The sequence below is a fragment of the Pan troglodytes genome, chromosome 12, assembly GCF_028858775.2.
Source record: "Pan troglodytes isolate AG18354 chromosome 12, NHGRI_mPanTro3-v2.0_pri, whole genome shotgun sequence".
Taxonomy (NCBI): Eukaryota; Metazoa; Chordata; class Mammalia; order Primates; family Hominidae; genus Pan; species Pan troglodytes.
Window position 1 is genome coordinate 59,223,852 of NC_072410.2, and position 12,992 is coordinate 59,236,843.

General features: G+C 36.3%; 1 protein-coding gene across 22 annotated transcripts in view; it reads left to right on the forward strand.

Annotated features, from left to right (window-relative positions):
- Positions 1–12,992, forward strand: part of WDPCP (WD repeat containing planar cell polarity effector) — a 729,520-nt gene that overhangs the window by 336,260 nt on the left and 380,268 nt on the right. For all 22 annotated transcript variants that reach the window (XR_010149488.1, XR_010149489.1, XR_010149490.1 and 19 more), the window contains 2 exons: positions 7,023–7,107; positions 12,483–12,530. Coding sequence is in view for 19 of the 22 variants with exons in the window: in XM_001163097.7 (XP_001163097.3) it covers positions 7,023–7,107; positions 12,483–12,530 (133 nt within the window). In the remaining 3 variants the exon portion in view is untranslated. The remainder of the gene's footprint in view (positions 1–7,022; positions 7,108–12,482; positions 12,531–12,992) is intronic.

The following is a 12,992-nucleotide window of genomic DNA, read 5'->3' on the forward strand; positions in this document are numbered from 1 at the left end:
CAGAGTTACAAACTGAGGGGCAAGGCAGAAGTAAAACAGGAGACCACGTAGCCAGGTTAGTAGCTAGGAACATTGATGTGTGTGGGTTCAGTAGTTGAGGCAGTCATTGTGAACAGATGGAATGCACTGGTACCCATTTACTGGGCACATGATGATGCAGGCATGCCTGTTCAGTGACGGCATGGTCAAGGCAAGGGTCACTATATGAGCAGTAACCAGATCCCCATCCATTGATGGTCACTCCAGATTCTTCTCTCTTACTCCCTTACACTGTCTCTTACAAATCATCAGTGCCCATATGCTGTCGATTCTTTCTTTAAAAGATCACTTACAACCCTTTCTTTTGTTATATTCCAGCTGCCACCACCCCAATTCAGGTCCTTGTTACTGAATATTAGTGTTATCTGTTCCTTTAATACCTTTCTAACAGGTCACTCGTATCAAACTTTCCTTCACTCCTCCAATATTTTACCCACCAGTTAATCTTCCAACAATAATTCTGATCTATTAATTATTCTTTTTAAAAATACCTTCCCAGATCAGAAACTTCATTGTTCCTAATTAGCTACCTAGCAAATACAAAGTCCTAATTCCTGAGCTTGGCAAAGACTACCTTATTATGGCTCTGATTTATCTCTTCTACCTGAGCATCAAACCAGATTGCTTATTATTCCTCAAATAAGCCTTGCATCTTTCTAATTTATTCTTTTGGGTATTGTTCCCTCCTTTTTATCTATTTCCCTCTAGCAAAATCTGACAATCCTCAAATGCCCTTTGAACCCCCCTAGCCCTTTGTGTATGTTACCATATTAGCACTTACTACACACTTCGTATTGTTTTTGTGATTATTTTATCTGCTACCCTGATTATATGGTGTTTGATAGTAGAGGCCCATTCTATAAAACTTTGTATCTATGACTCAGTAAACATATACATAAAGTGCTCAAATTGTGATATTTAATTGGTATTTAGATCTCATAAGGCCCTGTGAGGTACAAATGAGCCATTGTTTCTAGTACTCCATTCTTTGGGTACAATAGGTTAGTCCAAGCTTGAGGTCTCCTTATTTACCTTAGGTTCTTTGCAGTCTTCTGCTAATATACCTCCATGTTAAATGTCTTATGGATGCCATGCTATCATTTATCCTTATTATAACTACAGCAATGTCTTCTATTTCTTAATTCTTTCTTTGCTATCATGTTTCACATTTGGGTTTTCTTTGCCCTCAAGCTTCCTGTCCTTCCCATGGCTGCCAAAATAGCTGACTTAAGAAACCGGGGAACTGCATAGCATACTTTACCCGGGCAGAGTACAGGTATTTTGCAGATTTATTCAGTGGCAAGTAATCTCTACTTCTAAAACATTTATTTTTCAAAAGGAGATTATCAACAGTATAGTAGTGAAACTATTTCTATTTTGCATGTTACTTTCTCAAAATTTAGTCTATATGGTAAAATTATTCTTAAGACAAATAAATATTAATTTACTCTAGTGTAACCCAAATTGGAGTGAAGGTATTAAAAACTGAAATTTTTTAAGGATGTAAGTATAAAGTGAAAAGGGGCTTTCTAGAATTCTTACATCTCTGTCCTCAAAATTTGGGCAATCATAGATTGTCCCCTGTATAAAAAAGAGCAGTCATTCTAAATGTATGTGAAGCTCAATTTAAATCATGCTGTTTATTGTCTCATGTAGGAAGCTTGGATTCAAAACGGCCTTCTGAGACTGTCATCAATGCCTTATGTAATTAAAGAGGAAATTGTAAAAGTTAGAAAGGTGTTTAAAAATAAATGAAGTTACATTATGGGTGATTTTTTGTTTGGGTTTTTCATTCTACTATTTTCATTTGGATAATTCTTTTTCTGATTCAATATTTAATAGTTGGACAACTTGCTATATATTATATTCTTTCATTCTTTCATTAATTTCTCCCAGTACAGCTACTTTTATTACAGTTCTATGCCATGTGCATTGGGTTTTATTGCTCAGGGAAATGTACAAGGGCACCGAGTGGGGCAGCATTGCTCAGCTTACTTTGGTAGATGCCCCCTGACTATTTCACTACCTTTTTAATCCCTGCCTGCACCCCCTTCTGAAAATGCAGAATCCAGCATTCTTCTGACATTCTTTTCTTCCCTCCTTCAAAACAACTATTTATGCACGAATACAATATTTGAATAATACAAGCTCAGTCTTGACTACTTCCTCCAGGCGGATTTTTCAAACCAGGAAATTACCAGCATTCTTTTTAACTGGTGGCACACTTGAGTAAGATTCAAGATGTTTAGAGCTCTTTAAAAAACTTGTGTCTTTCAAAAAACCTGCATGACATATAATGCTTGAAGACTAAAAAGGATGTTGATTTGGTCCTCTCCCACCTTGCCCATCTAGTTATTATTAAAGATTTTTACAAACTTGTTTTATTTACTCCATTAATTTTCTTTAGTTTTACCTGGTTTTCTTGGCAGATAGTTGAAGTTAAGGAAAAAAGAAGGATGAATAACCCACATTTGACTATCTTCCCCCCGCTCCCCTGTTAATGCGTGACCACTTGCAAAGCCCCCTCCTTAATCACACAGATCTTGGGGAATCCACAAGAGTTGTGACATTTTGTTCACAAACCAGTCCAGTTATCTACTAATAGACATTGGCCATTTTCTTCTCATTGATGTACCCAATACTTGCTAATTATTGCTGCTGTTTCTTCAGATGATACAGGGCACTCCTTGACCACCCATGTCTGCTTTTGCTGGATACAGATTCTGCTTTGTCTGTATACCACCACATTCACCATTCCTGCTTACTTTCTGCTGCACACCACTTCCTGCAGCCACTTCTCCATTCTTTTTTTTTTTTTTTTTTTGAGATGGAGTCTCACTCTGTCACCTAGGCTGGAGTGCAGTGGCGTGATCTTGACTCACTGCAACCTTCGCCTCCTGGGTTCCAGAGATTCTCCTGCCTCAGCTTCCCAAGTAGCTGGGATTACAGGTGCATGCCACCATGCCCAGCTAATGTTTGTATTTTTAGTAGAGATGGGGTTTTGCCATGAAGGCCAGGCTGGTCTCGAACTCTTGGTCTCAAGTGATCCGCCTGCCTCAGCCTCCCAAAGTGCTGGGATTACAGGTGTGAGCCACTGCGCCTGGCCTGCTTCCCCATCCTTTTATGATAGATTCCCTGTGGGGCCACAAAAGGGTCATTTTTAAAGTAGGAGAAGAATGTCTCTCTCCTTCTTTTGTCCTGTGCTTTTTAATGGGAAACTAGAGCAGTGTTGTTTGTACATCAGAGCATTTTGAGAAATACCTTGTACATTTTTCTCAGTCCTCCCACCACCATTGGTCCTAGATATGGATCGTTTGGTGCTGAGCTGGAAGACAAGTCCAGGTCATAGACTCTATACTGTACTATGCTCAGGATTTCTCATGTTCAAATGTAGAGAATTAATGGTTTGACTCTTGGCTTTGAAGCTCTTCACAGATCTCATTTTGCTTATTCTCCTTGAAACACTGTAATTTTTGATTAATTTAGGACTTTCAAACTTAGTGAAGATATGGGGAGTGGACCTATCAGTTTTTCAAGTAAAAGGTGTTTTTCTGCCTCGTAGAAATAGTCAGTGTAGACTATAGTGGAAACTACACTACACTCTCCAGTTCTGTTATCAGGAGAAAGTTTTGACAAATTATTACTAAATTGACTTAAACTGAAATACAGAATTTCAAGTGTTGTCTTCTTTTGATATGTAAGTAAAGGTGCAGTCTTTTGGTTTCATCTATAAAATTTTATCTGTATTTAATTTACATGATAAGACATTTTTATATAGCAACAAACAACTAAACTTCAGCCTTGTCTTATGCAGATTGTCATAAATTAGTATTACTGGTATCTGAATAAAAACTAAATTGAGTAATATGATTTTTATTTTTCTAGTATAGTCTAGAAGTTGGTGACTTTTGATGCTCAATGTCAGAGGAAGTATACACCTGTTTTACCATCTCTTTTCTTTCTTACTTGCAATGGAATATTAACCCATTTGCATGTCCTAATTCAAATACCTTCTCTTGTGTAGTAACTTCTCCACATCTGGATGTTTTTCCTTCATAAACCTCCTGTTGTGCTTAGTACTTACTTATTTCATACTGTGAGATTACCATATAAGGTCAGAGATCATATTTATTATTTTATTTTTTTCCATACAAGTTTGCATAGTGATGGATATACTGAGTAATAGCAAGCAGCAACTGCAGTGTTAAGGTAATTGAGTAAGTGTACCTTGAAAGCAGTCCTGATGTAGGTACTTTATTATACCCATTTTATAGCTGGGGACTCTTAGAAATAGAGAAGTTAGGTAATTAGTCCAAGTTAGCTACTAAGCTGAGAAATTAGAATAAGAAAAGAGGCAGGCAGATTCTAGAATGCACACATTAAGCTAAATAAATGCAAAATAAATATTTAATTCACTAACTGGTATTTTAAAACAAACATTCCAGTCCTCACATTTCCATATGAAAAGGCTGCAGTTTACTTATTCTAATACAGTAAGTATTTTAGTTAAGAAAAAAACTTAACTGTAAGATGACAATTCTAAAATAAGCCTCATAAAACTAACTGAAAGCAATTCCAAAGAACACTGCATTGGAAACATTTTGAGTAATAGTAGGCTTACTAGAGTCACTTCCAAAGTGATAACGCTGAAAGATAATACTCAGTCGAACTGAAAAATTGGTAACTAGTTTAATATCCCTTTTTCTCTACTGCTTGCTGATAATGAACTGCATTCTTTCTCTTAGTAATGCATTCCACTAGCTTTCCAACTCCATACCTGTATACAATGGCAGCCAGCATCTAGGCACAGCAGGGCAGATCTGGGGATTGAGGGGTTCCTTATTTCATCTCTTAGCTTTAAAGGCATTTAATGCACGGAAGAAAGTAAATTCAGATCAACCCAAAATTTACTATTGTAGCCTGTTTCCTCCTTACCCTTTCCTACTTCACCTATCACTATCCACTGTGCACTTTAATCTGCTGTCATACTTGGGTCATGCCATCTTTTTTTTTTTTTTTTTAAGACGGAGTCTCGCTCTGTCGCCCAGGCTGGAGTGCAGTGGCGCGATCTCGGCTCACTGCAAGCTCCGCCTCCCGCGTTCACGCCATTCTCCTGCCTCAGCCTCCCGAGTAGCTGGGACTACAGGCGCCCGCCACCACGCCCGGCTAATTTTTTGTATTTTTAGTAGAGACCGGGTTTCACCGTGTTAGCCAGGATGGTCTCGATCTCCTGACCTTGTGATCCGCCCGCCTCGGCCTCCCAAAGTACTGGGATTACAGGCATGAGCCACCGCGCCCGGCCGGGTCATGCCATCTTTTTACTCAAACATCTGTATATACTCCATCCCACAACTCTGCCTACCCCAATACGGTAGAGTACTGTGGTTGCAAACAGACTCCGGAGCTAGTCTGTGTAGATCCAAAGCCTGCCTCCACCACCTGCTAGCTATGTGACCACTCTGTGCCTAAGTTTCCTCATTACAGGAATGCTGATGGTATTACCTCAAAGAGTAGCTATGAGGATTAAGAGAGTTAATACATGTAAAATGTTTGGAACAAGTAAGTGTTATCTGTTGTTATCACCATCATTTTCTTCCTCATCTTTTTCTCCATCATCATCATCATTGTCGTCGTCGTCATCATCATCATCATCATCATCATCATCTGGTGAAATCTTATCCTTCTTTGAGGACCCACTAACATTTCACAACTTCTCTGAGCTTTCTCACAGCCCAGCTGTTCAGGCAGGATTGGGCCCCTCTTGTGTGCTGCCACATTTTTCACTCTGCCATTTCAGTCCGTAGCATACTATATCTCATTAGTTCAACATGCATCTGTTTCTTGATTGTAAGTGCATTGAGGTCAAATAAATGTAAGGATGAAGGGCGGGCCGAGGAAGTTTGTACTATGTCTGAAATTATTTTAGATTATCACCCATATGGATACTATGGGAAATATTTTTAGTCACTCCTAATGTTAAAGAAGCTGAAGGATTTTTCCTCCATTAAAATATGTCTTAAAATATTTTTCAAACTCTGTCATTCGGAAGTTTACTGGAAAGAACATTTCTTTCATGATTCTATAAAGAAAATGTCCATAGTTTAAATTATTGTATATATTTCTAATATGTAGTATAACATAAATACAGTATAGTACTATATGTATTTCCAAGCAAACATTTGAAAATTATATAAATTCCTTTCAAACTTTTGTAAAATGTTGACCTTTTTTCTAATGCAGACTAGCCTTCTCCCAATCAGTCTAAATCGATGAGGTAGTACTTGATTAAAAAAAAAAAAGTATTCATAGTGTCCATCCCTAGCCCCTGCTAGGGGGAAGACAGGATGTATATTATTACCATTTTGTTTTTTCAAAAAAAAAACCCCATAGAATAAAATATCTGGATCCATCATGACATGCAGATTAACATACTAAGTTGAATGCTAATGTGGTTTCAGAGTTTACTTTTAAGTAATTATGTTTCTTATAATAGTAACTATATACCATTTACCTTGCAAATTCCACTTTAGTTAGCCTGTTTGTATGTAGGATATTGTAAATATTTGCTTTATATACCAAAAATGCACCACAAAATGTGCTCGTACTTAATAACTACCAACAGATGTTTCCTTTCCTTAAAATAAAACTTAAAAAAATGCTTAAATACTAAATAATTCTAAATATACTCAGAGCCTTAACCAAACATATGCTATTGAAAACCCAAATACTATATATATTCTTCTTACCACATTTCTCAATGTGATGACATACTAAATCCAGGAAAAGAAGTGTATTTTTCCTCTTTCTAGAGTTTATTTCTGGATGGTTAACCAAGGATACACTAGAGCATGTTTATTCTAATGGGCCATATTTCAAATAACAGTTGTGGCGAATGATTCTTTTTACTATTTCTAAGGTATCTTGGTTTTATTGGCAATAGAAGATAATTAATTGGCACCTCTTTTTAATTATTTTTTAAACAGGACAGAGATTCCTTCTGCCATCAGATGTCTTTCTGCTTGACTGAACTGCACCTGTGGTCTTTGAAGAATACCTTACACATTGCGGGTAAATGAGCTCTGGATTAATTTCAATATTTTTCAAATATGTTACACCATTATAAATAAGTACTAGCAAAGGTTAGAGCCTGAATTCTCCAGCTGGAGTTGCATTCTTTCTTTATTCTTAATGAAAAATTGGTTAATGGAAAATAATTCCTTTTAATTACTCTTACTAACTTAATATTTACAGCTTGAGTTAGGTTTTCACTTTTGAAAATTAATCTTATTGGCTTAATATTTGTTCTCTCTTAAGATACACACGAGCCTAGGAGGTTGACGCTGCAGTGAGCCAAGATCGTGTCACTATGCTCTAGCCCAGGTGACAGAGCGAGACCCTGCCTCTAAAATAATAAATAAATAATAAAATTTATTGAATGGTAAAAAAAAAAGATACATATTCAATTTTTTTTCTGGGATTCTTCATAATAAGATTTATATTCATAAATATGTACAGGATAGCTAATGGTAAAGGCATTTCTATTTGATATTAAAATACATTTCAAACATATAGGTAAGATGTACGATTATTTTCATGTTCTTTGTTTTTCACAATTTTGGGGGGGGAGAATAATATGTGTGTTTTAACAATGCTTATTAACATATGATACAGTGTACTTTATAAGAAATATCTTTAAAAAATCTTTAATTATACGAAGTAACACTTGTATTTAGGAGAAGAATATTATTTATATCTTTTAAGCATCATTACTAAGAAAATGATTTACCTTACAAAGTATTGTTTCTTCATATCAAATATAGAATTAAGGATGACTGTGATATTTTCATCAAGTTTATCTGCTTTAAAATGTATAAAGATTGAAATTTCAGTTAAAGTAGATTTAACATTTGTTTGCTCCCTCCTAAAACTCTTCTAAGATGCCAATAAAGGAATAAAAATAAAGAAGGTATAAACCCTTTCGACAGAGGGGACAACTGAAATTGGACAAATTTTGGAAGATGGGAGGGAAAGAGGAATTAGCAGAGATGAAAAACCTGAATATAAATTGCCTGCAGAGGAGAGTTCCAATGACAGCCAATTTATGACTCAAAATTCTGGAAAGATACAGAAATTTGAGGAGCCAGATATTGTAGAAGATGGTATGTGTCATCAGAGTGACAGTAAAGGGACATGAAAGTTTGCAGAAAAAGTTGGGAGATACCTTTCATGCTGTGGAAATATTTAACTAAGGAGGCTCTAAAGTTGGGAACACCAGGGGCAGTAGAAGAAGACCTGCTGAACTGAAAACAGGCATGAAATGGAAGGAAGCCTACGTACTGATGGGTGAGGTCTTCTTAATCCCACTTGGTTCTGAGAATGTCATACCTATTTGTACACTTTCCAAGAAAGAAGGAACTTGAGATATTCCTCTCTGGAATGACTGCAAGACCCGAGAAAGAAGACCTAGTATATAGACGTTTGAGGGAGTCCTTTGGTGAAATACCCCAGTCCTTGGCTGATCAGTGAAGCCCACCAGTTGGCAAGCTCTATGTGTGTACACAGGGCTTCCAATCAGTTTTTTAGTGCCTCACTTGTAAATACAAACAGAGAACTAAGGATCACTAGATATTTGAGGAATATCTTCAACAGGAAAGAAAACAAAATGAATAGGTGAATGGGTCTCTGAAGAAACAGAGATAATGTAGGAAGGGGGGGAAAAAGTACAACAGAGACCTAAGGAAAAATACTAAATCCATGAAGCAAGAAACAAAAACAGAAGCTTCAGAAAACATTTGAAGTTATACAGGTCTCTTGGAAATTAAAAATATGTTGCAGAAAAAATTCAAAATTCAAAAGTGTAAAAGAAATCTCAGAAAATAGAAAAAAGAAATCCCAAAGTGAACTTATTTTACTGCTGGTCACAATTTTTAATTGAAATGTTTTCTTCTTTAATCATAATTGCCCATTTTTCATATTATTCCCTTATTCTCATGTAACTAGGTTTTATGCTTCTTTGAGATGGTCAACCTTTTAATCGCTTGACATTCTCCTAGTCCATTGGGTTTTCTTCACTTATCTTCCTACCCAGCTTGGACCCCATGGTTGGAAGTCTGAGCTATTCCATCTTCATCCCCTTTTACCCCTTGTCCTCTGTTCATGCCGAGCAAATTCCTTCCCTGTCCCTCCATGTGTCCTCAAGTTTTCTGTCCCTGTTCCTTCTATTCAGAGTCAGTGAATGGTTTTTAGAGAAGAATCACACAGTGGTGCACAGTAGCCCCATGAGAATAGTCTTCAACCCCAACTGCATTTTTGCAGGGCCTACCCATTCTCTCTATTGGGACATTCTTCTATTTAACCTTTTATGAATCCTACTTCTTTAGGGCTCGGCTTTATTAAGTCACTTAGAGAAGCCTTTCCTGCTATCTAGACTAAATTAGTAACCCTGTTAATGTGCTCTCATTATGCTTGATGTTTATTTTTTAAATGTTTGAAATAATCACAAACTTATAGAAAAATTGTCAGTACAGAGAATTTTTTTTCTTGAACCGTTTGAGAGTTGTAGCCTGATGCTTTATCACCTCCAAATACATTCATGTATATGTCCTACAAAAAGGATTTTGTCCTGCATTACTGTATAGCCATTGAAATCAGGAAATTAACAATGATGTACTTCAGTCTAAATGGACCAGTTCACCAATTGTCCCATCATTGTTCTTTTTTTAGGAAAAGGATTTTTGTTCACAGTAACACATTGCATTGTTGTTTCTTTAGTGTCCTTCATTATGGGTTATTCTTCATCCTCCTCCTTTTTTTTTTTTTTTTTTTACATTTTCGTGACCTTAATATTTTTGAAGATATTAGGGGAGTTATTGTGTAGGATGATTGTAAATTTGGTTATATTTGAAATTTCCTCACAATTAGATTCAGGTTATGCATTTCAGTGCATCCTATCAGGTGGTGCATAATTTCAATTTGTCCCTTTCCTGATGGTATTCATGATTACCTGATAAGATAGTGTCTGCTCGGCTTCTCCACTGCAAAGTTACTTTCTTCTTTGTGATTAGTAAGTATTTCATAGGGAAGTACCTTGAAATTATGTAAATATCCTGTTCCTCATCATGCTTTAAATATATTATTATATATGATCAATTTATTTTATCTCTGTGGACTCAAGTTTTCCACTTTATGGAGTTGTTATAGTCATATCATTATTTTATTTTATTTCATTATGTATTTTGATGTTTAAATTGTCCCTGATGTGGCCAGAGGGACCCTCTTCAAGCTGGCTTCTGTGTCTTTTTAACATGTCCCTGTCAAAATCTGAGCACTTTAATTCTTTCTGGTACAACAAATGTTCCAGACTCATGTTGTAATTTCCTTTCCCTAGCCTAGGAATCAGTCACTTCTCTAAGGAGCTTTGTTCCTTTTAGAGGGTAAGGGTTCTAGAAGCCAAGTTCTGCTTTAGGTGCACTCATTATTGGAGTATTGCTGCTGCCAGGCCCTCTCAGTGGACAGAGCTTGCAGAATGTATGTATCTATGTATACACACATATTTACATCCATATTTATTTCTGTATCTATCTCTCTATATTGAAACCATGAGTTTACATTGGTACATCTCATTCCTATCTACCACCATAGGGTTCATTCTAATTTTCTCCCTTTCCATATTTGTATTTTTCTTCTCAGACAATGGGAAACCTGGAGCTCCCCTATTTTTTATTTATGGACTTATCAGTCACCCTGTTTGCAGTCAATCCCCTATCTCTGTGGCTACTCCCTCCCTGTATAGATACCCTTCTCACCCCATGTGGGATTTGATATACCATGTTGGGTTGCCCCCATATGTAAATGTCCTCCTTACCTTGTTTAGCCTCTAATACCCCACACCAGGCTGTTGCTTCATGTGAGTATTCTTACCCTGCTGGAGTTCTAACACACCATGTCAGGCTGACTCTCTGAATGGACACCTTCCCCATCGAGCTCTGGTACCCACTGTAGGGCAGGTTTTCTTAACTGGATGCTCTTCTTATTCTGCTTGTGTTTTGACAGTTTCCACTCTGGGCCAGATGCAGTAGGTCAGACTTGTGCACATAATTCAGGATTCTTTATGATCTTGATAGTTCTATTCTAGAGTTATGATATATATTTGGATGTATGGAATGATGAGTATAATTATAGGGTGGAATATTTTAATGGAGATATTGTCTGCATATGTAGTGCCTGTGGTTCTTAGATTTTTTAAAAAAGCCTTTTTATTGAAGTATAATATATGTACTGAAAAGTGTAAAGATCATAAGATTATGTTGTGAACCATCAGAATATGAAAACACCCATAAAATCACCATCCAGGACAACAAATAAAATATCAGTATCCAAGAAGTCCTACTCATGATTTTTCGCAATAAATCCTTATTAGATATATTCAGTCTAACCAGTAGACATAAACTGCATTCTTTAAAATTGTATGCCTCTACTAATGGCATGATGAATAAAATAGAGCTTTAACAAGTACACACAATTGACTATTTTGAAAGACTATATTTGAAAAGTTAATTATAGCAGTAATACTTTTTTTTGAAGTTTTATCATTCAGTTTGAGAAAGTCTGGAGCAGTCAGTCACTAGGGGGCAGCCTGTACTGCTTCCACCTCTTTAGAAACAGTTGTATACTCTTTATCCTTATGTTAGTAACTGAGAATTATTTTGCATTGAAGAAAACAAATGTTCCTTCAATGAAAGAAATATTTTATTATTCATAGATATGAAGAAAATGGACAAAATTATTTTGTTCTCTTATATTTAAACTGGAATAATTCCTTGGTTAAATGAATCTTGACATCTGGGAAGCCCAGCTTTGCTTCTTAGGTAGCCCCAGCAAAGTGTCCGAATTTAGGTTTAGAAGGGGTTTTCCCTGTCTAAACAAGTTTCAGATAATAATGTATCCAAACGTTCCTCTAATCTTCCCTTTCTCGTCTGTGGATTTCTCCCAAATGCCGTAGAATAGGAACTAGACTCTTGAGCTAAATTGGAGAAAAGAAAACCACAGCTCAGAATCCAACAGGGCATTTTCTTCCATCCACTGATTTCATCTGGCATTGCTTAGTGGCAGTTCCTTTTGGTAGAACCCTGTGAAAAATATCAGAGGATGTGTGAAAGAGAAAACTTGGTGTTTCTTGATTTCAGTTCTTTACTAATCTTTTTCTCATGCCATTCTAGTTTTGTGTAAATCTTTTCTCATTAGATTGATAAACTTTCCAGTTTCTGCATATCCCTAGAATAGATGAACTCATCTCCAGATGCTTTTGAGCCATTTTATTTCTAGTAACATAAGGAGACTGTTTCTGCTTTTCTCCCTATCCTTCCCCTAATATAGTATGGCTTGGCTTCTTATTCTCTGTGACTTTTAAATCATAATTTAATGTTATTTCTTCCTTTCTATAGATAGAGACATTGGGATCTACCAGTATTATGACAAGAAAGATCCACCAGGTAAAGTACCTATTCTGTGCAATTAATTTTTATTAACTAAATATTCTAAACCATGAAATACTGACCATTAAAAGCTCTCTTCTCATGAGCTTTAGATAAATTCTAGAATTTTAAGAAAAGTCCCTTCAGTTCTTTAGAAAAATGCTGAGGTTGATATCTATCTGTTCTATATAAAATAAAGTAGTATCGAGAAAATGCTGTAGAAAGACATGAAAATTTTCATTTTACTGCTGATCAGGCTGATTATAGGGCAGTCTATTCACATTTATTTATCAGTGTCCCAGTAGAGGGCATTGTTAATGCATGGGTCCTACTGATGCTGGCCTCCTGGATCCTCACCTGATATCTGAAATAGGCATTTCTGAGTGAATGATCAATTTTCTTTATCTGATTAATCCTGCTAATCCCAGAAGTTTTATGATGGGCCAAAAGGTCTTTCTAGCTAGAGTTACTTCCTGTTTT